The sequence below is a fragment of the Panthera onca genome, chromosome F2 (assembly GCF_046562875.1).
Source record: "Panthera onca isolate mPanOnc1 chromosome F2, mPanOnc1 haplotype 2, whole genome shotgun sequence".
NCBI classification, from domain to species: Eukaryota; Metazoa; Chordata; class Mammalia; order Carnivora; family Felidae; genus Panthera; species Panthera onca.
The window spans coordinates 46,951,913-46,975,115 of NC_138356.1; the positions used below are offsets into that span (position 1 = coordinate 46,951,913).

Genomic DNA, 23,203 nt, shown 5'->3' on the forward strand with positions numbered 1-23,203 from the left:
ACACTTTCATTGGTTTCTGTCTCGTCAGGACATCTGAGACCTTTCAAAAACAGATGGGGAGATCTTGTCGCACAAGAAATTCCAACTACGCAATATACAAAGAAAGCTACGGTCTATGCAAATATCTGCTACTTTAGATTTTGGAATGGGTAAGTGTGGGATTTTTATAGATACAACTTCTAAGGTGTCTCTAAAGTCTGCTCTTTTAAATCTCAAAACTTGACCATTCTGTTTTCAAATTTAACAAAGGTATGTATTTCTCTCTTCCTAAAGCTTTGAAAACAGCTTTCGTGGCAACTCAGAATCTAAATGAACTATCCAGCCTCTTAGAGGTAAGTGTATGGTCAGGCAAAATAGAATAATGAGAATGCCTCCTGGGTGTATGTATTTACGCCATGGGAGTAGGCAGGGGTTAATGTGTGTATCGAGTTTCAAAAGCAGCTGAGGTGAAAAGCCTTCAAAGCTTCATCATGCAAAAGACACTGTCATAACCATGGTTTTTATTTGGATTCATTTATTTGCTCCCGAAGAGCTGGTGTTGAGATTCAGATCGTCAGATGTGCAACTTAGAAAGCGAACTTTGGCAGAAGTATGTGTAGAGAATGGAATAGAGATTAAAACTAGACCATTCTCAAAAGTGTATTTAAACTGCCAGGGTCTTTTTTTATGCAGGTTGACCGGGGGTCCTGGCCCCCATCTTCTAAACCCATCCCCCAGAGGTAGAACCCCCAAATACTGATTTTCCACAAGTACTTTAGGTGACAAGAGTCTAAGGCATGAAGTCACAATCAGCAACTTAACAAAGATCTTTTTGAGATTAAGGCTTAAAAGTTACCCTCACTTTGTCACTGCCGTTGCTGTTTTACACCATATAAATGAGGGTTTAAGCTAATTATCTTTCCAGCTTAGACACCTTAATAGTCATAAACTGGCATCATCTCAAAAAATGTTCGTCATTTAATGACAGACATACGTTGGCTCAAGAATTCACATGGAAATGTAAAAACACATTAGGGATATTCTTCTGGCTCTTTCTCGTAAAACTAGGATAACCCTTGAACTGAACAGCACCTTTTTCACGGAAGAGGTTCTTCTGCCAATTACAAAGAAATAAAATAGCGTAACACCACTGTGCACTGTTTAAGGAATTTTTATTAAAGCAAGAATTTTATAATCCAAATTACGTTTCCTTGCTCAGTTATCAATTCTGTTATTTAAAACAGAAGTGACATTCTGAGCTATTCCACAGTAAAGAATTACAAAATTAAAGAAAGGAATGCTTTAAATTTTTGTACTTTGCTGAAAATTCTTTTTCCCAGGGTCTATAAAACATTAATTTGTTTTTATATTTTACTATTTTTTTGTGGTTTTTTTTTTTTGTTGTTTTTAAATCAATAAGTAATCTAGGACTAGCATTATGTTTGCTAGACCTGGCATTTGCTCGGTACATAAGGTTCAAAGTTTCCTTTCCTTTTTTTATTTATTTTCTATTTTGCAATGTTTTTTTTCCATAATGTTTAAGTTTTTCGATGTTTAGATATTTTTCTTCGGTGAAGCACGAGTTTCTTTTCGTGGTCCCTGATCAATCTGTGAATGCAGGGAAAAAAAAATTATGATCATCAGACTTGCCAAGCTAGTATTTAATGATTCCAGTTGCTAAAATAAAAGTAAACAATCCTTACATAAAGTGATAATAGCTGCTAGTTATTGCGATTCTATTCCAGTATGCAAATGTACCAAATGTAGCGCTGTGCAAATTTAAAGTACACAGCATGCTAATGGCAAATACCAGCAACAAAAGAAGATAACCACTACTGGTACCTGTCAACAGCAAATTGAAAGCCCACGGCCAACTTCAGTGTGCAGCCTGTTTCTGTAAAGTCTTGTTGGAACACAGCTGCAACTATCTGTTTACATCAGGTCTACGAGCTCTTTCACATTAACACCCTAACAGAGTAACTGCAACAGACAACATGGCCCACGAGGCCTAAAATATTTCCTTTCTGGTCCTTTACAGGAAAAGGTCCGTCAATCTCCGGTCTGGGCTACACAGCTACATCACCCTGTTTCTTAAAGTAAAGAAGGGCACTAGTAGAGGCCGGGGGCAACTGTCCTTGCTGCAACTCAAGAAAAGGTGTAAGCTGTGAAAAGTCCTCTGCGAGTAAGTACACAGCAAGCCCAGCCCATTCAGTCAGTAATTCAAATACACACTGTCTGACAGTGTTTGAAAAAATTCAAGTCAATACCAGGCTAACAAGTAAACTAAAATCTCCTTTAGTTTCTATTTCTACTTCTCTTTAAAAAGTCAGCAATAGGTGTGGATTACTGGTAAAAATAAATTTTTGCGACGTTTCAAAACCTACTCAAACTGGTAAGAGGTAAGGAAATCCGTATGAAACTCCCCAGGGAGTAATGCTCACTTTAAACAGTTGGAACACCAGTGGCACTGTTAACTGCTTTCTGGGCAGCCTCTTTCGCTTGGTGGGCTTGTAGTACGGCTACAGCTTCGTCAACCTAAAGAACAAATTGGCTCTGTGAAGGAGTCACTGGAAGAAGTTCCAATTCACAACACGTAAACGTCCAAAGGCAAACCAAACTCTTCCTCAGAGGAAAGTGGAAGGAACTGCTTTCCAGAACACATTTCAACCGTGTCCATATCCTTTGGGGTTACAATCCACCACCGTCCTGGAATCATGAACCCTCTTGCGCTTCTCACGCTCTCCTCACCAAAACTCCCCCAAAGTTGAGAAACATTGGCAAACGTGTCTTTCTTCACTAAGAAAACAGCACAGCCAAGAGAGCATGGATGCTGGACGTGAAACCAAGCTCTGCCATGGACTAGCTGTGTGAACAAAGGGCGAAATTTCCAAACTGTTTCCCCACGTACAGTAAAAATGGGGATAACGGAACCACAGGTGGTTATCAGGATTTACATTTGTAATAAAACTTAGAACTGTGCATGGCTTGTATAAAGCACTTATTATTAATGTTCAAGTTGCTATAAAAAGCCCTGGAATACACTGTATAAGAAGCTGCTAGATAAATGATGAATTTAAATTACTTTAGAACGGAGAGACTCTGGAGACTCAAGCATATGAAGAAGTTCTGAATTATCAATCTCCAACAACATGCCAGTGATTTTACCAGCAAGAGTAGGGTGCATGGCTTGAATTAGAGGAAAGAGCCGCTCACCTAGGAACAAAAACATAAATTCCTTTCATCAGAAGAATAAAGCCATCTGCCAATATTAAAACTAGGTTGAAGAACCTTACTTCTGGATACAGCAAATAAATGCTAACCCCAAACCCACCATTTTGATACTGTTATCAAACAGATCAAGCTCTACCCCCAGGCAATTAAGTTGTTAAATGTGTGCTCAGTTTTTTTTCCATTTAGTTCAAATTCCCTGTCCCAAAAATGTCATGGGATCCATGGCAAGTAATAATACCCTATTATCCTATTCATCAAAAGCAAATACTTAATTAAAAGCCTGGAAAGCTATCAAGAAGTTTGGTAGACACACCAAGTCAAACCAATCCCACCACCTTCACTGCCATTTTTAGGTGCAAAGCAGGTCTCTGAGTATCTCCCTCCTCTTTTCTAGCCAGTCTTTCTGTCACTGACTAAGTGGGACAAAGGCACTTACCCAACATTTGCTTTTGCTCTTGAGGAGGGGCAGATGCCAACATGGAAGCAGTCAAAGGCTCCTGACCTTGTACATGGACAGCAGGCTAGAAAAACAGGAAAATTCCGAATTTAAAGTACAGAAGTGATGGCACATAAAAACACTGATCACCAGAAAATCCCAAAATGATGAAGACTGCATTCTAAACATGAATAGGAGAGGCTGAGTGAATCAGCAATACAGCCCAAGTATTATAACCACACAGGATACTTCCTTCTCTACCTGGAACATTCTTTTGAGCTCTGTTTCTATTACATTCAATGACAGTTGACAATCTTTGTCTCCGGGTCGAAAAAAGGGGGTGAGCCAAATCTCACAGACCAATCTTTATTTCGCCTTTTCTCCCTTAGGACCATACCTAACAAAGCTCTCAAACCACACAAGTGGGTCAGGATAAGGGATGCTGAATGCTTATCTAACTCCCACAGTATAGGGCAAATAAGACGTTTTTTCACACGGCCAATTAACGGGACACCAATTAACAAGACATTCTGGACACCTCAAGCTCTCATGATCCAGCTGTCCTATTTCTTTAACTGCAACCAAGGCCGGTCCTCTCGGGAAGAACTCGAAGACCCACCTGCTGCATGGTAACTTGCGGCTGTGCATTCAGATGCTGCTGCGGATTGCGGACCCCGGCGGCGTACTTATACTGTGGAACGGTGCGGACCGCAGGAGTGGCTGCAGCGGCAGCAGCTGCAGGACGTGGACCCATCGTCTGTGTTGACGTGTTAGCTAAAAAATGAACATGCGGGTCTGCACTTTGACCGTGCTTTCAAAGCGGAAATCCATTTTTACGGGAAGTGTTCCGACTTACCAACACGCTGTGTGGACATGACTCGTGGAACCTGTGAAGAAGCTGGTCTCATAGTACTAAATGGTGGTCTAGGAGCGGCTGGGCGGATAGCACCGGGCATATTTTGGAATGCTGCATTCGAAGATACAGACACACGTTAACTGGGAAAAAACTCACCGAAAGCATTAAAAAACTCACGTTTTAGAGTTGAGGTTTGAACCAAAGGATAAAAATGACTAAACAGAACTACCGTGTTTTAAAGCATAGTCTCTCACCTGCCACTTGCCCGGAGAATGAGTCCATAAAAAAATTCATTCATGGAAGAATAAGTACTTACTACTACCTGAACGTGATACACAAACCTGGTTCCAAGTGCTCCTGCGATGCAGCCCTGGTCCACAGGGCAAGGCTCAAAATGCCAGGACGCTGATCCTCGCACATTGGAACAAGGTCTTTTAAAATTACTGCCTAACCAAATGTGAAATTAAGAGTTGGATCCATTCCCAAACTTGTCATAAAGGAAAACCAAATCAGCACAGAATTTACTGCCTCCGTAAGACAGGAAGGGGGAGGCATTTTAGGATTTCGCTTAAAAAAACAAGAAACAAAAAGCGCTAGGATCCCCAAAACGAACACCCATAACCCTAAATTATAAAAAAAGTCAATATACCATTGAAACAGAACAGCTTATTTGTCTCACATTTTTAGTCCAAACAATTCACAACCATACTTAAAAGGAAAAGGCTTACGATGAGGTCTGGCACCCTGAGCAGTCCAGCGAGGACTTGGTCTGAGTTGAGCAATCTGGCTAGGAGGGTAGTACGCAGCACGGTTCTGAGTCTGCAGAAAGCAAACACACGCGTCCGGTAAAGAAGCAAGCAAGGGACGCAGCGAGCTCGACACTCTATAATAAACAGCAAGTCCTTACGCTCTAAGCGTTTTTTTTCCAAACGTAATCCTAATTCACATGCCTTTATTTAGGGCAAAGACACTAAACGTGACCAAATATGAAAACCTGCATTAGGTTTTTGTTCTCTTCTGAAACTTACCTGTGGGATAGCTGCCATGAAGTAACCTGAAGGAGGTGCTGGCTGGTAGGGGTTGATTACAGGGTTGGGCACAGCTCGGACACTTGCCATTCTCTGCATATACTGGTTAGTGAGGTGAGCCTGGCGCTCTTCTTTGCGCTGAGCTAAAGCTACATACAATGGCTTGGTGGCCACAATTCTACCATTCATTTCTGTAACTGCTTTTGTGGCTTCTTCTGGGGAGGAGAAACATACAAAACCAAACCCTTTGCTGCGACCACCCTCCATCATGACCTATTAGAAGACAAAAAGATTTAAGAAAAAGTTAATTCAAGGATAGAACAGGACGCTAAGAAAAAAGCATTACTAACTTGTCAATTACAGCTACTGATTCAAGTAAACACTGTTAATGCTTTCATTGTTTTCTACAATGTTTCCTTAATACCTAAATATTCAGGGCAAGCTACACCCGTGGTACACCTCAGCCAAACAAAACAGGAAGTAAAGAGGTGGAGGTAGGCCAGCAAATGCGGTAGGATTTTAGATAGTCAATTAAGTATTAGACCTTAAATATTAAGGTTTAAATATCTGAGTAATACATTCAGGGCCTGCTAAATTTAACTCTAGCATCATTAACATTTGACTCAGCAATTCAAGTGGACAACATGCTTTACTATTCTTTGGGTGGGGTGGAGAAGCAGCTGAATCTTAGAAATAGCCCCAATTCACAATTTCAAATAAAAATTTCATATTCAAGACCAAAAGGGCCATAAATATTGGCTAGGAGGAAGCTTCCAAACACTGCAAAGATCATTTAAAGGAGCAACGAGGAGACGCAAAGAACTCCTCCTTAGCCCAGCAATAAACACGTTCTACAACTACATTGAGCAGCATGGGGTAGCGTAGGAACACAGTCCAAGGATCTCACACGTAAGGGGAATAAAAGCAAAACACCAAGAAACAAGCAAACAAAAAAACTGAGCTCATGGTTGCTAGAAGCAGAGAGGTGGGGGTAGAGGAAATGAAACGAAGAGGTTTTAAAAAGTATGAACTCCCAGCTATAAAATAAGTCCTGGGGATACAATTAATGTACAGCATGGGGGACTACAGTCAATAGTTCTATGTTACACATTTGAAAGTTCCTGAGAGTAGATCTCAAAAGTTCTCATCACAAGAGGAAAAAGAATTATGTATAGTGACAAATATTAACTAGATTTATTATGACCGTTTCACAACATACACAAACATCGTCATTATGTTGTGTACTTAATATATGTCAATTCTACCTAAAACAAGATCCTGAAACCTACCCATGCAATTATGGGAATTTAGTGTGTCAAGGTTAACATTTTAAAATAATGAAAAAATGGACCTTGCGTTATTCAATACATGGTACATTGAGAGAAATGAGAAGAATTAAGTCACAACTCTTAATTCACGTCACACTGAAAAATCAAATTGCCAGATTCTGAACATAAAATGTAAACTATAGGGAAAACAAGATGACAAAAGAACCCAAAGTCCTAAGTAAGTGAAAGACTGGAGAGAATATTTGCACTATAAAACAAAGAGCTGACATAAAATTCTCTCTAAATCAAAAGACAACCAATCTAAGTTTTTGACACTCCTCCTACATCCCAAAATACAGATGCACAGAACTTTACACACAGAGGAATTCTTGGATCACTGACATCAGAAAAAAAACACCTGGAGCAGAGGTTCTTAAAATCCCAGAATTTAGATTAAAACCACATATTACATATTGCTGTAATTCTTAATTTCTGAGTTCAAGTACATCAATCTTTACTGCTTGGGGGCTTGAAACTGGACTCCCCAGAATGAAACGTTAATGAATACATATTTCCCCGTAACAATTATAGTTTCCTAATAAATTGCTTTTAAAAAGATAGAGACTGAGAAAGCATGTATGCAGAGGAAGGCAGAGAGAGTCCTAGGCAGGCTCCGTGCTGTCAGTGTGGAGCATGGTGAGGGGGCTCAACCCGAGCAGAAATCAAGAGTCAGGCGCTTAACCGACTGAGCCACAAAGGTCCCGGTGCCCCTAAACTGCCTTCTTTAACCAGGAAAATAACGAGTTGAACAGAGTATATAGAACTACGTGTATTAATTATGTGAGGATCAATCATGAACTATGGTCAACAAATGTAGCCTTCCCCAGGAAGCATTCAGAACTCACCACCTGCAAAAAAATAAACCATCAAGGCTACATCTACTTCAAATTTGAATATATTTTTGAAGCAATGAGACAAACCTGATTTCCAGAAAAATGAAAGCCTGTTTTTTTTTTTGGAAGAAAAAAACCCCCTATTTGACTATTCGTTTACAAAGTAAGACAAAAATTCCAGTAGGTGTATTAATGTGAAATTTATATATACATATCCACATGCATGGATTTTCCCTAAATGGTAAAAAAGTATCCCTATGCTTTACCTTTGCACTAGTGATTGTACCAAAAGGAGAAAACTCTTTCCGGAGACGTTCATCATCAATACCATCATCAAGATTTTTCACATAAAGGTTAACACCCTAAAAAAAAGAAAAGAGAACTGAAGGAAAAGAAAAAAGAAAACCACAGTGGTACTGAAGCACACTTCCTAGTATTTTACCCCATGTTTCTTCTCCCTTCCCCCCTCTCAAACCCTCCAGTTACCTGGCAGTAACTGACATGAACGTAAACTAGGTTTGCTCATCCCTGTCTTATTTTGCTTGTCAATTAAAAATGAACCTGGTATCTGGTGATCCTATCTTGCTTCATCTGTTCAAATTTGCGCTTAAGTTCCGTCTGCCGTTCCACTTTTTTCTGAGCTCGACCAACATAAATTTGTTTTCCATTGAGCTCCTTCCCGTTCATCTCATCCACAGCCTTACAGAAATCACAAAAACTTTAATTACTAACTTGCAACGGAGAAAGAAGTTCTTTAACAATACGGAAAATGTTAGGTTATGAAAGCTAAAGGTGGATCTGTCACAAAAACTAAGTTTTGTTTGGGGAAATATCAGTTCCCAATTTATACCCTCAAAACTAATCAAATCCAAGTAACTGAAAACAATACATGTAAAATAGCCACCAGAACGCATGTAAACTTCAGCAGCAGAGCAAGGAAATGTGTCATCTCCCTTCTTACTACAAAATACGGGAAACCCACACTGTCGTTAGTTAGTATTATTTGAGTCTTACTTTCTGTGCATCTTCATGCCTTTCGAAGCTTACAAATCCAAAACCTTTGGATTTTCCACTTTCATCAGTCATTACTTTCACACTTAAGGCAGGTCCTAAAAAAAGTTTTTAGATGATTCAAAGGTATTTCACACATTTATACATTTCAAATTTCAACACACAAAAACAAAGCCATGAAAAAAATAAAAATTAAAAAAAAAAAAGTCTCTTCAAAGACCTTTTATTTGTACTAAAAAGCTAAGTACTCTATTCCCTGAAACACTCATTCCTCCTTCCATTTAAGGAGGTTACGTTTTAGGCAATTGTAAATGAGAGAGATTTTATTTTGTTCAAAACAGATTTGTTTTTGGTTTTTTTTTTTAAGCCAACAATTGGTTTTTCTCAACCCTTGGCCCACTTGACTTTCAACTGGGAGTGGAGGGAATACAGGAACCTTTGGAAAGACAGAAATCACTTGGGAGAAGGTGGCACATTTTTGATGACACATGGCCCCCGTCCGCCCAAGTGAAAGACACTTAACTGAGGTGGGTGTTATCTCAGCCTGGGAGATGGGGCCAAAAAAAGGTTTAAAATCTCATCTGATTACAGAGAATATGGAACAGCTACGGGCACAGGTAGATTGTTTCCTTTAAGGTACCTCTGGTCCTAATGCTGTACTTCCAATCTCTGCTTTGAGAAATAGCCAAGAAAATTATTCGACAAATTTACGTATTGGTGGTCACCTCACATTAATTTGGCATAACTGGTTAATAATATCCAACTTAAGAAACAGCTTCTAATTAAAAACGACAGATGAAACATACAAAACCATTCACTAAAGAGAATTTAAAGATGCAAGACACAATTTACCTTTGTGCAAAAGGACAAGTTTTTTGCTCAAAGGAGCAGTGGGTTCAATGTGGCATGCTAGATCGGCAATAAAAAATTACATTTCCTAATTCTGTATCATTTGAGGTGCTCAAAAAAAAAAGCCACCTATTTAAGAAGTTCAACAAATGATAAGGAAAAGCAAATCACCTGCAAAAGCATTCAATTTAAAGTCCATCCTCTGATCGGTCACACAACTATCTAAAGTGAGGCTGGTTACACTTCGCTGACTTAAAATTTAATGAAGTTAATTTTGAAATGCGAGGAACAAACAGTTTAAGATCCCATGGATTCAGAAGGCCATCCCAAGGAGATATCACGGGAAAATCAGGATCTCTGGCTTTGTCTTTGAATGTCATGGTTTCAAATTGCTCAAACACGAGGCTTTTAAGACTGGCCAAATACCCTAAAGCTGGCCAGCTTTCCTGTCCCCTAACTAAGGACTGCATTCTGACCTAAGTTGGCTGTGTCGTGTGCATGCCTCTGATGAGATGGGATCTGTACGTGCATAAATCCAGCACAACTTCTTACTGTAGCATAACCTTTTAAACTCTGTTCCAATTATGCAGTCACACCTTACTGCGCTAATAACAACACTATTAACCTTTATTTATATACTACTTTGTAGTATAATGGACTATCAGTAGTTTGATCCACATAATGACAGTTATTTTTAAGTACCATATTAAGTTTCATTTCATTTACTTTAGTATAAAGTATTAGCCAAAACTAATGTTGAGCAATTACTCAGAACTTTGAGTGTAAAAATTTAATTCAGACACATTACCAAACTTGCCAAAGAGATCCTTAAGGCGCTCATCATCCATATCTTCTCCAAAATTCTTGATGTAAACATTGGTGAACTCTTTTGCCCTAGCTCCGAGTTCTGCTTCTCGTTCTTTACGAGACTTAAATCGTCCAACAAATCTAATAAAATATGTAAGGACTATAAAATTAGGTTCTATTTTATTAAGTTCAGATTAATTAAGCCTGATGGTTGATTTTGTAATTGTTACTGATAATTTCAGAATCTCTAATAAAGAGCACACGATAAAACAAGAAGTGCCTTAAGTGAAAAAAAATGGAAGCATAAAAGAACAAACCTCTTAACTACAATAAAAAAGGAAGCATTTTTCTTCACACACACTCCTCTCCCTTCCTTCTAGCTAACCCAGGGTTAAGGAGATCATGCCTAGCAATATAAAGGAGTGGGGGGTAACACATGCACCACACCAAGGAAAAGCCCTAAAACCTTTCGTCAATGCTATTTCCAAGTGGCCCCTGCGCGTTTTTTGTAATCTCCTAAAATGGAAAATTTATACTTCTGAATTTTGTACTCTTAACACCTAACACCTTCGCAAATTTTCTTTGCAGCATTATCGACTAAATGTCTTAAAATTTTAGTTTTCCCTAAAAGTAGGGCATGTCCTTAAAGAATATTGTAATAGACACCAAAGTAAAAAGCCATCTCCCATTAATACCACCCAAATCATGACTGACTTAGTCCCTAAGTCCTTTTGTTTTAATGGACACACCTGTGACTTTGTTCCTTAACCTTCCCCACCCCACTCATTCGGCAGTGCTTCTCCATGCTATCAGTTTTACAAACACTCCCAACAGGAGCATAATACTCCACTGCGGACATCACAACTTTCTGCTTTTGTAAATAATGCTGGAACTTAATGAGCCTTTCTGTTATTTCTTAGGATAGATTTGCAGCAATCGCAGTAGTTCAAAAAGCCTATAAGTGACCTTAAGTTTACATACACAAACGGTTTTCCAAAAGGATTACTTCACACTCAAAAGAGCAATAAATTATGTAATCTAGACCCCCACCGATGCTGGACATTCTTCTTCCCACCCCAAGCATGTGGACAAACTGTAAGATTTTTATCGTCTAATACTAATGATGCTAAATATTTCTCTCATTCAAAGATGTTCTTATTCAAAAATAAATAATGATGCGCTACTTCTAAGACTTAGCCTTTGTAAATTGTTCATATCGAGCAACTGCTGGTTTCTTAGACTTACATGGGTTCTTTATACCTTACGAAGTCTTTCCTTAATCATGCAGGGACACAAAATTCAAATAGGTAACACCATGTGCATCACGTGCATGATCCCTTCACGTACAGACTGACCATACCACTTGACGAGGTGACCACATTTTAAGAGTGATGCAGTTTAAGGTGTTCTAAGAACAACCAGACCCAATATGCATGCTATCACTGCAGTTTACACAGCAACATGAACTCAGATCATTTACAGTATGGCCTTACAGTTGAATTTGCCTGGATAATTAAACATAATTGACTGGCGTTGAGGATAAAAAATTTAAGATGTAATTTCTTTGGGCTCACAAAATCTGCAATTTTAACCTGCAGCAAAAATAGTCTCAGAGGTTTTATCAGTGCCATTGTATAAAAAGTTAGCAACTTTTTAAATAAACAAGTTTATTTTCAGGAATGATTAGTTATGAAGATTTCTGGTTTAATTCCACTTTATCTTTAAATGGGTGGGGGGGGTCACAAGGTTAAAAAAACAAACCAAAAAGCCCCCCAAAACCCAAACCCTTAAATTTCATCAATAAATTGTAGTAGTAAGGCCAAGTAAAGAGCCAACTTAAGCTCTGAATTTAGACCACTGGGTTTGTATCCCAGCTCATCTGTCAAACCAGCAGGTTAACACAGGCAAATTATTTCAGCCTCAGTTTCCTCAAATGTAAAATGGGTCAATGATCACCTCAGGAATTATGATTAAGTTTCTATTTGGATTCCTAGTTTTTTAACTATGCACTTATTCTGAAAAAGTCTCTTATCTCAGTATACCTATCTTCATTTTCTTTTTGGCTTGAATGCTGACCAATCACATTAATTCACCGTTATTTGTATGTTACAACAAATCAAAAAAGACAATTACAAAACCTACCAAGATGTGGTTTATTAACTTTCACTCCAGCTCTAGCTCTTTAAGAACACAAATATACTAACTTGTAAGATGAATTGAACTATTAAAAACGGATTTGAAATATGATTAACTATTTATACTTACACTTTGCGATCATTTAGAAGCATCCCATTCATTTTTTCAATAGCTCTTTCAGCTGCTTCCTGTGTCTCAAAATGTACAAATCCATAACCTTTGGAACCATTTTCATCACAAACCACCTAGGGAAAAACGGATACCAATTTTTCATTACTTGCTATTGATTTAGCATTTTTTTCCCCAGTGTTCAGAGAGAACTTGTCAGCCTCCTAGCCTGGGTTATTTGGGAAATAAAGCTACCTATGTAGTATGGTTGCTCTTTTAAGGAATAAACTACAAGAAGCTAAAACACTGTAAATGTTTACCTGTCAGTTTGGCTTACCTTACATGAAAGGATGTTACCAAAAGCAGAAAATGTATCATACAGTGCTTTATTATCAATGGATTTGTCCAAATTTTTAATGAATATGTTGCCCACTCCACTTTTGCGAAGTGATGGATCACGCTGAGACCACATGATGCGTACTGGCTTGCCCTTTATAACATCAAAATTCATGGTGTCCAAAGCACGCTCCGCTGCAGGAAAGACATGTTCAGAGTGAATATTACTTCGAAACATTTTCAGGCTACTAAAAATTATATAAATCATTGTGGGGGGGGGGGGGGGGCAGTGCCTCTACTTCTTTAAACTTCAGGATGGCTGGACCTTACCTCACCCTGGTCTAGATTTAAATTGTATAAGGCAAAAAAAAGAATTATCGGAAATCTCCCATCTCCCATGTTAATAGATGACCTATCACTAATACGGTATTTCTGAAACAATTTTTAACTGCCATAATTTAAAATCACCTTTTTGTTCCTACTCAATATAAAACCAGGATACCTCCGCATACAATCTACTTAATAAGCAATATAAAAGATATTAGGCAATTATAAATTATCCAGACTCAACAGTTTCTAGATTTTCAAGCATTTCAATGCCTTCCCTTATTGTCAAAATCAATCTTTTCATTGCTTACCACAGCCAATATTATATAAAAATTAGTCCATCAAAAAAAAAAAAAAAAAAAAAATTCCTGGATGGGGGGGGGGGGTAGGTGTGATTTCAGGAAATCACGGCCCAACCTCCTATTGCCATATTAAAAAAAAAAAGCTACATCCATTCAGATCCAGATTTGAATCCATCTTTCAAAAACTAATCCGATGTTGGGCATACTTAGCTCTATACTGAATACAGAATTTTTGAAATACCAGGTCTACAATATTCACAATTCACTAACACTTTGACACATAAAACCAATTCTTTCTTTAGTCACCGATTTATTTACTAATCATTTAATCCATTATTCCTAGATAGTGCTAGAATATTTCAAAATCTACCCTATGATCTCAGGGTCTTTGAAGGACTGAATTATGTCCACCTCTACCATGAAGGACTTATCGAGACTTTCCATGGAAAAATGTATTCTAAGTAAAAAAAAAAAAAATTAGTCCTAAAGGAAAAAACATAGTCCATCTGAAGTCCTGAAACACCAGTTTCTACAAATTCCATGCCAATGTAACTGTAAAATTATTGAGAGGACAAATTTTCCGGCCACTTCTTTTTATAAATGAAAGCTCCAGTTTCTAGAAGATAGTGACAATCAGCTGTCAGCTCATTATCAATTGACCACACCTACTCAGCTCCCCTAGTTTTTTAGCTGACTTTGCTTGAGCGTCTTTCGAATGAGTCACCTCTTCCTGTTAAATTGGAAACTGGTCACTTTTGGAAGCTATTCGACAAGTTCATCAGTGTTGCAGTAAATAGGAAAAGAAAGAGAAAACCACTGGAATAACTAGAAAGACGGTAATTTGTACTGAAACTAAATAAATGGGAGATGAAAAAAATGCTATTTTCTTTTGAGCAGTTACGGTACTGGTCTATGGAATAGACTGAGAATACAGGCAGTGTACTGTAACCATGGTAACCTGAAGTTCAACTTTTCAAATCACAAGAAATTCTAAAAAGTGGGTCTTTTTGTTTTAAAATTGTTAAACTGAGACCGAGTAACGGCCATTTCCAAAACTTACATTTTACGGTCTTTAGGGTTTGTTCAAGTTTTCTCTATCGACTCTAAATTGTGATTACCTGCCCCAAAGTTATTTCCCCTAATTTTTATCTTTCATTCAGTGGCAAACCTTGTCCAGGGTTGGGAAGAATTGTTATGGAGGGGTATTTGGAGCTCCTGCTTACAGAGCCAAAGGGCAGGAAAGCTGCAGTGCAGTTTTACAACTTCTGGCTCTGGGTCACTCCATAATATGCCTACCTCAAATCTCGCTATTACCTTCACTTGGTAAACAGCTGATCGTTAAGTAACTTCAGTTCTGAGTGAATAAAATAAAAATTTAGAAGCCAACTCCCTGTAATTTGTATTACTTAACATGTATCCAAGCAGCTTGGGGAAAACAAATTGGGCCATAAAGTCAACTGAAGCTGACTTTTAGAAGTCAACTTTTAGAAGTCATACATCCAGATACGAAAGAAAATCCTGGTAACTCATCACCACGCCACATCATCTTATCGGTTTGCCAAATTGTTTTTGTGAATGGTTTAACTTCAAAATAAAAATACAAGGTTAGCCACATTTCTCTCCATGAATTTCAATCTTATTCTCATCTGTTATTTTGTGCCATTTCCCATAATGTACGGATGCTCTGGACCACTTTAAAAAACAAACCTTTACTACCTGAATGCTACTAAGTATAATGGTCCAGTCCACACTACACTTGTAAGTAAACAGTTCACAGCCAAAATTGGTGAAAACGTTTTAAGGAAAACCTCTCAAAAGCACAGGAAGGAAAAAACATTCTGAACAAATTACTATTATGAAACTAATTTGGATAAAACATTCAAAATGACCCACACTGCTTGAGCAGTTGATTTCAAAAGGGCCATACTCCGCAACCTCTGCTTCTACCATTCTGCTGTTCGTATTAGAGTGAGAAATGCTTGAACTCGGGGAAACCCCCAAACGCGTGTCTCATCTGGTAATTTACATCTGGTAATTTACATCTCTAGAGCCACCGGTCACTGACAAGTGATTAAGAACGGATTCAGAAACCCAAGGACCACCACATCACCAAATTAACTTTATTCTAAGGCCCTGTGGCTCCCCCAGGCGATTGGGCCAGTAGCAGAAACAGGCCTCGGGCCTGTGAGGTTACAGGGTTCAACACGTGGTATTTTTCGAGCACCGAATCGCACTTCCTGCGGGTCCTGGGGCGCCGGCAAGAGCCCGGGTGGTGGGAGCGCCTTCACCTATTACCGGAGAAGGGGACTCGACTCCCGACGCCCCAGAATCCCGCAGCTACTGGCGGGAGCGCGATGGAAGAACCCAATCTCACCCAACCTCCCGGCGCGTCATCACCCTAAAGTTTGAGAGCGGCTGAGGCCGAGAAAATGGTCGCAAAGGAGGAAGTGGCCAGGCGTGCGGCTGCCGGCAGCGCGGGTCCCCGCGGGCACCGGGAGCGGGGGTCCCGGCGCCCGAGCCTCTCCCCGCCGGCCGTGGGGGGCTGACATGCCCTCCCGCCCCCCTCCCCCGGGCCCGTCGGCCTAGCCAGCCCGCCGCCGCCTGCGCCTCATGGCCGCCCGCCCGCCCGCCGGGCCCGGCTCTCACCGTCCGCCGGCTGCTGGAAGTTCACATACGCGTAGCCCAAGGAGCGGCGGGTGATCATGTCCCTGCAGACCCGGATGGAGAGGATGGGCCCGGCCGGGCTGAACTTCTCGTAGAGCATCGCCTCGGTCACGTCGGGGTGTAGGTCCCCCACGTAGAGCGAGGCCATGGGGTAGCTGGGGGCGCTGGGGTTCATCTCGGCACGGCTGCCCGCAGGGCCACAGGCCGCGACCTTTCCGTGAGAGGAGGAGAGCGAGTGCTGGGGCCGGGGGCCGGAGCCGGGGGGAGGGGAGCGGGGGCAAGCGCAGAGGGACAAAAATCAACCGGAATCGAAAACTACTCAACGGCCGCAGAACGGGGTCGATCGGCTGCCGCTGGCTGCTGGCTGCTGGCTGCCGGCTGAGGAGCGAGGGTGGCGGTGTCGGGTCCAGGCAGCGGGAAGGCCTCGGTCTCTTGGTTCCTTCTTGGAGCTGCTGCGGGGCCGCGGGCGGGCGGGTCGGTCTCGGCTGCTTCACCGGGTTATTTTATAAAAGAGGAAGAAAAAAAAATAAAAGTCTCCGGCGGGGGAGACGCGGATTTTTTGTTAATTTTTTTTGGGTTTTTTAAAAGATTTTTTTAGATTTTTTTTGGGTTTTTTTAATAATAAATGTGTGTTCCGAGCCCGGAGCACACACTCCGCACTCTCAGCACTAACCGCCGGGGAGAAGGGGAAGCACCGCCTCCTGCACCCTCTACTTATACCCCCCGCCGCACTCGCCCCGCCCCCGCGCGTCTGACGCCAGGGCCCTACGCGAGCGTCAGCGCCGGAGGAGGAGGAGAAAAGGAGGCGAGGGGGAGGAGGGAAAAGAAAACAGGAGGAGGAAAGAGCAGAGAGGAAGGGAGAGGTGGCGGCGGCGGCTGCTGCGGGTGTGGGGGTGGGGCTGGGGCGGAGGGGCGGGGCTTCTGCGCACGCGCCGCGGCCGAGGGGCGGGGCCTGTGCTGCGTAGGGTTCGCGGGGGAGGGGAGGGCTGGCTCGCGAGCGGCTCTCACAGGAGTCGGGTTGGGACGGCCTCTCTTTCCACACACCCGCCCCCACCTCCACCCCGGAGAAGCGTTAACCCGTCACTGCGGCGGTGGGCGGTGCGCGGGGCTTCCGGGTTCCTAGGCGCTAACCACCCCCCACGTGCACGGCCGTCAGGGCCTTTCCCGCCGTGGCCCGCCCTTTTCCGCTCGCCCCCGCCGCGGAGGGACGCCGGACGCAGGTGGGCCGGCGTGGCCCCTTCCAGACCCAGTTTCTGAAACGTGCGTGAAAGGAGCCGGGGCTGGCTCCCCTTTCTCCTACCCGGACCGCACTACGAGTCCCAGCGGGCAGCGCCGCCACGCGCGTCGGCCGCGGAAGCGGTGCCTGCTGGGAGCTGGAGTCCCCAACGGCCGAGGCGCTCGCTGACTCCCAACTGGCCGCGGGTCCTGGCCGCCCGCTCGGGGACCCCCAACCGTCCTGGCGCTGGATCCCGGTCGCCGCCCCGCGGTGCTTCCAGTAGAGGCGGGGGGGGGGGGGGGGGGGAGGGGGGGGGGTCTTTGGGCTTCTCGTCCCCTGGTTTCCGAGTCCTGGACTCACCTCGGTCGCCACCGGACGCTGCCGTTAGTCAAAGTGGCTTTAATCTGGGAAAACTGTTTCGGTGTCTTTGTCCGCTTCCCTTTTTAAAGAATCGTGATCACTATTAACTTGAGTTGCTGGGTTGGAATCATTGATTCGTGCTATTTCTAGTTGAAATTTCTTTGGGGTAGAATACAGGACTCAAGAAAAATTAATGTTTTTCCGTACAGTAGGAGTCTCACATTCGTACATAGCACAGACCCTCAAGCAGGCAACATTAGGAATCGTTTCAATGCAGTATTGCAAATGTTTAAAACAATTTTATACATTAGTTTTGGACTTTAATAGAAATGCCAAATTTAATAAATTGATGGCCATAAAAAAATACCAGTTTATAGGAATGACATTAGGTCAACATTCAAATTCCCACTTTAAAGTAGTAACGTACTTTACAGTTTTTAAAGCACTTGCATAAACATCCTATCATTTGTTCCCTACAGCAATCTTGTGTGGGTGGTGGAGCACGTAGTAATAATTTTATTTTACTGTTAAGGGAACAATCTCATGTTAAATGATTGCCCAATTTATTCTTTAATTCAATAAACTCTAATGCATGCCAGATACATTGCCAGGTGTGGACTGGGTGCTTTATTTTCATTCAATTAAAATTTAAACCAGCAGAATCCCGCATGAGTGGTATTTTGCCCCTATCTTGGTAGGAAGAAGATAATATGTTTGAAAAACACGCTGCCTCATGTGCCTTATTAGGCAAAAGAGCAAAACTTTGGATTGTGCATTAGGGAGACACGTCTATTACCATTCAATCTATTAGAACTCTGGTTAAATCAATCCATCAATATATTTATTGAACGCCTACTGAGTGGAGAGTACTGTATCTGTAAATAAGGAAGATACATGACAGATAAAGACAAATTCCTGTCCTCAAGAAGCTTATGAAGAGCTCTTCAGTAATTGTAAATATCAGTGTTAAAATCAGTACAATAAACATCCAATCCCAGCATTTTGTCTGCCTGTGACAATTTTCTATTAGATTCTAAATTTGTTTTTCTTAAATGAGAGTGGAAATTCCATTATTGTACTTTGAAAGAAAACATAACTTCATTTTAATATTTCTATTAAATTACTAAAACAGATAATAGAAAACAGGGATAAAAGAAGAGGTGTCCTCAATAAAGGAGGGTGAAGGGAGGTCACCTCCAAAAACTTGGAAATTGGTCTACAGCAAGAATTAAAACTACCCAAAACCATATACAATTATTCAGATTATCTGGGGGCTTTTACATATATTTCTGGTAAAGGAAGATGAGGGTACAGCTTGGTGGACCTCGACTAAAAGATGATTGTAAATAACAAGGATGAAAAAAAAAGGTCTCCTTAGAGTCTAGAAAATTTTTTCAGAGAGCAAGAGTTTGACAAGGGTGAAGTTTGTACTTCAGTCATTGGAAAGAGCTCACGCTCAGGTTTCACTAGAACCTGGATTAAATCTCACAAGATGGGCCCTTGGGTGGCTAAATTGGTTAAGTGGGTGAGCGTCCGACTCTTGATTTTGGCTCAGGTCATGATCTTGTGGTTTGTGAGAGTGAGCCCCATCATGGGCTCTGCACTGATAGCATGGAACCTGCTTGGGATCCTCTCTCCCCCTTCACCCTGCTCCTCCCTCTCTGCTCCTCGCATGCGCTCTCTCTTAAAATAAATAACTGCCAAAAGACTTCTCTGTTACAAAGCCATTTTGAATAAGCAACTTACTAATTGATAAGTCCAATTAACAGTTGAGCCTCCAGGGCACCTTGACACAGGAAATGGATGCCCTACATGGTAGACAAAAGTATTGTAATCACTGGAAAAATATATCAACTCTTTGTGGATTAAAAAGCACTTTGGGAAGGAAGCTGGTCAATCAGGACTTCTGTGCAACTGTCGTTTGTGACAACCAGTGGATGTCGTCCTATTTTAGGGAGGTAGAGTTGAGTGTTTGCAAGGGAGATTACAAGCAAAGTCCACCCCTGAGGGGAGGGAACCACTAGAATCGAGAGAGGGAGTCAGATCCTATTTCAAGAGGAAACAGGAGTGGGATCTGGAATTGGAACCAAGAACCTGTTCCATTGATCCACCGATCACCTATTTCTCTTTATTTCCAACGAGCTCCTCTCTCTCAGATTAGAAACCCGTCTTTCTGATCAAAAAATCAAACTAGGGGCACCTGGGTGGCTCAGTTGGTGAGCATCCAACTTCGGCTCAGGTCATGATCTCGGGGTCTGTGAGTTCCAGCCCCCCGCGTCAGGCTCTGTGCTGACAGCTCTGAGCCTGGAGCCTGCTTCACATTCTGTGTCTCCCTCTCTCTCTGCCCCTCCCCCACTCATGCTCCATCTCTCTCTCTCTCTCTCTCTCTCAAAAATAAACATTAAAAAATTTTTTTAATCAAACTTTCCCTTAATGACATATTCCTCTCTAAGACGCCAAGCTTCTTATTTCCACGTCTTGTTTCTCCTTAATTCCTCAACCAACTAGGATATGTCTCTCACCTCCATGTCCACACTCACTCAATCTGCCCTGCCAATGATCCCTCCTCTCTTTGACAAATCCAGTGGATTCTCTTGAGGTCCATTTGCTCGACATTTGTAGGATCTGACCCTGTTTTGCTCCTTCTCTTTTTTGAAACCTACTCTCTTGGCTTCTGAGCTACAACTCTCCTGGTTCTGTCCAGCTCTCAGACTATCCCTCGTCTCATCACCCTTCCCTGACCACGAGATTGGGCTGGGTACCCTTCCTTTGGGCTTTAGCCTGACCACCTCTCTGCCACTACATTTACCCTGTTATATTAAGAGAGTCTATTTATGAGCTATCTCCCCAGATAGTGGTAAACTCCAAAATAAGTTGTAAGGTCTAAAAGACAGCCAATGTCCTATTTATCTATATTCCTACCGGGGAGCATGAAGCCAGGCACGTTGGAGGTGACTTTTTTTTTTATATCCTAACTTCAGGGACCAGGCCAGATGGGCTTGTGGACGGAGCACATAGGGGTGAATAGGGAGATCTCAACCTGAAGTCCACATGGGATGGGCACCTAGGGCTTGTTCAACTCCAGATCTTTTGGCCTGCTGTACCACTTTCAAACTCCATAGGCTGCTGAAGGGAGTATTTCCTAACATACTGGCTGAGCTTAAAGGTAGTAGACTTTGAGTATCCAGAGTCAAGCAAGCAGGGACAATGACTGCTGGGGGAAAGAACTTTCTGGACCTCCAAAGCTGAGGACATTATACAGTATGACTGACTTTTCACAGTACGATCACTTCTGTTAGAGGAAGTCAAGGCTACGAATAAAAGGCAGAAAACAGAATATTTGTCAATTCCCTTCGACTTTTTGATTCACTCCTCTTTTTTCTCTCCCATCATTTCTTTTTGGTCTTAAAAAAATGTGCTATGTTTATCTGGCTTGCCTGTGTATATCTAATTTTAGATTGCAAGCTGTGGGGCAGAATAATGTCTTTATATGTGCAGCATCTCACTGTGGATGCCTGAGAATGTCTAATGACATCAACATCATTCAATTAACCTATAAAAATAAAATAAAATGTAAAGTATTCCAGAGAACTTGTTCACTGGAACTTCACCAGAGATTTATAAATGATTTTCAGCAATATCCAGATATATTCAGAATATATCTAGAATAATTTATAGTATTTCATGTAATGTATGACAAATAAAAGTTGACTGACCTTATAAGACCTTTAGGTATTACCGTGAGATTTCGTTGAGATGAATAATAATGAAATATAGCAGCCCTCTCCCACCTGAAGAGAGAAACTTTCTGTAGATCCTTGAAATAGAACAATATTAAATAATGTCCATAACAATACCCAAGTATAGAATGTTTAAGAAGATTAGCTATCTGCTTCCTTGGTTTGCTCGGTTGGTGAGGAACACCACACCTACTCAAATTTGTAAATGGTCACGCCCATGGTCAGAATTCCTACGACCAGGGTCCTGTTCAGATTTTGTCTTTTCTTCCACACGCATGACATATTTTCCTCACATCAAGAACAAAGAAAAAGACTTATAAAAGCCTTTGAAACGGTCTCTAACATTGTGTGTCCGATGATGTAACATGACATGACATTTGTTGTGAGGAAATGGCTGCCAAGAAAGGAGATCCCGAAACAGGATCCTAAGGGTCATAAACACAGGCTCATAAACACAAACAATATTGGGAGAGAAAAACAATTAACGGCTTTGTTGTAGAAAAGAATAAGAAACGCAGAGAAGCCTCAGAATATTTAGGTTTCCTTACAAAGTGCTCTTCAGCGGCATTGCCATCTGTGTTAGGCCAGTGTTCTTGTTACAGCGCTGACAACAGGCTTAGTGCTGCAGCAGCAAAGCCACTACCTACCCAGCAGGATTATGATGAGACCTGAGTAAGATATTATTTATACGTCTAAATTACATAATGTATAGGGCTGCCATTTTTGAGCAACTCCTATTTCTATAAATATAACTTTTCAAAGTGTTTACTTGTTTTGAGAGAGAGAGAGAGAGAGGGAGGGAGAAATCACGAGTGGGGGAGGAGTAGAGAGCGAGGGACATCAGGCTCCATGCTGACAGCGTGGCCCATTGTAGGGCTTGATCTCACAACCCAGAGATCGTGACCTGAGCCGAAATCAAGAGTCTGATACTTAACTGACTGAGCCACCCAGGCACTCCTGCAAGTATAGCTATTCAACAGAGACAGACACACGTAGACCTACAAAAGCTCCAACGGTCACTGTCCTAATGTAGAGAACAGCAAAATGCAACGGCTACATTGAGACCATGATAAGTATTAGACGAGCAACCAAAAACTCCTAAGTCAATTGCCTCTCGAGGTTGTGGATTGAGTGGGGAGGGTCAATGTGAGAACTTTGAATGGCTTACACTCTAGGACAATGGTTCCTAAGGTCCAAATAGCCTAATTGCATAAGTTCAAGTATAAACTATGAGACAAATACATTTCAGGAAAATAGAAGAAATTATGTTAATACTAAGCACTAATATTTATTGAGCATTTACATGCCCCCTCACAGTAACCCTATCAGGTATGAAGCTGCAATACTGCCAATGAGGAAATCAAGGCTTAAAGAACAAGTTTGATTCAAACACAGGCAGTGGGATTTAAGAAGGCCAGCACAGGGGCGCCTGGGTGGCTCAGTCAGTTAAGCGTCCGACTTTGGCTCAGGTCATGATCTCATGGTCTGTGAGTTCGAGCCCTGCGTCGGGCTCTGTGCTGACAGCTCGGAGCCTGGAGTCTGCTTCGGATTCTGTGTCTCCCTCTCTCTCTGCCCCTCCCTTGCTCATGCTCTGCCTCTCTCTGTCTCAAAAATAAATAAAAACATTAAAAAAAAAAAAATAAGAAGGCCAGCACT

General features: G+C 41.6%; 1 protein-coding gene across 1 annotated transcript; it reads right to left on the bottom strand.

The window, feature by feature from the left end:
- Positions 1-1,134: 1,134 nt before the first annotated feature.
- Positions 1,135-16,945, bottom strand: PABPC1 (poly(A) binding protein cytoplasmic 1). The gene is made up of 16 exons (XM_060611023.3): positions 16,556-16,945; positions 16,214-16,442; positions 12,940-13,133; positions 12,624-12,739; positions 10,360-10,499; positions 8,706-8,800; positions 8,253-8,390; positions 7,958-8,053; positions 5,531-5,803; positions 5,231-5,321; positions 4,503-4,613; positions 4,266-4,420; positions 3,647-3,731; positions 3,062-3,192; positions 2,421-2,514; positions 1,135-1,587 (listed from the first exon to the last, which is right to left on the bottom strand). The coding sequence occupies exons 2-15, from the start codon at positions 16,404-16,406 to the stop codon at positions 2,422-2,424; spliced, it is 1,911 nt and encodes a 636-aa protein (XP_060467006.1). The 5' UTR covers positions 16,407-16,442; positions 16,556-16,945; the 3' UTR covers positions 1,135-1,587; position 2,421.
- Positions 16,946-23,203: the final 6,258 nt, after the last annotated feature.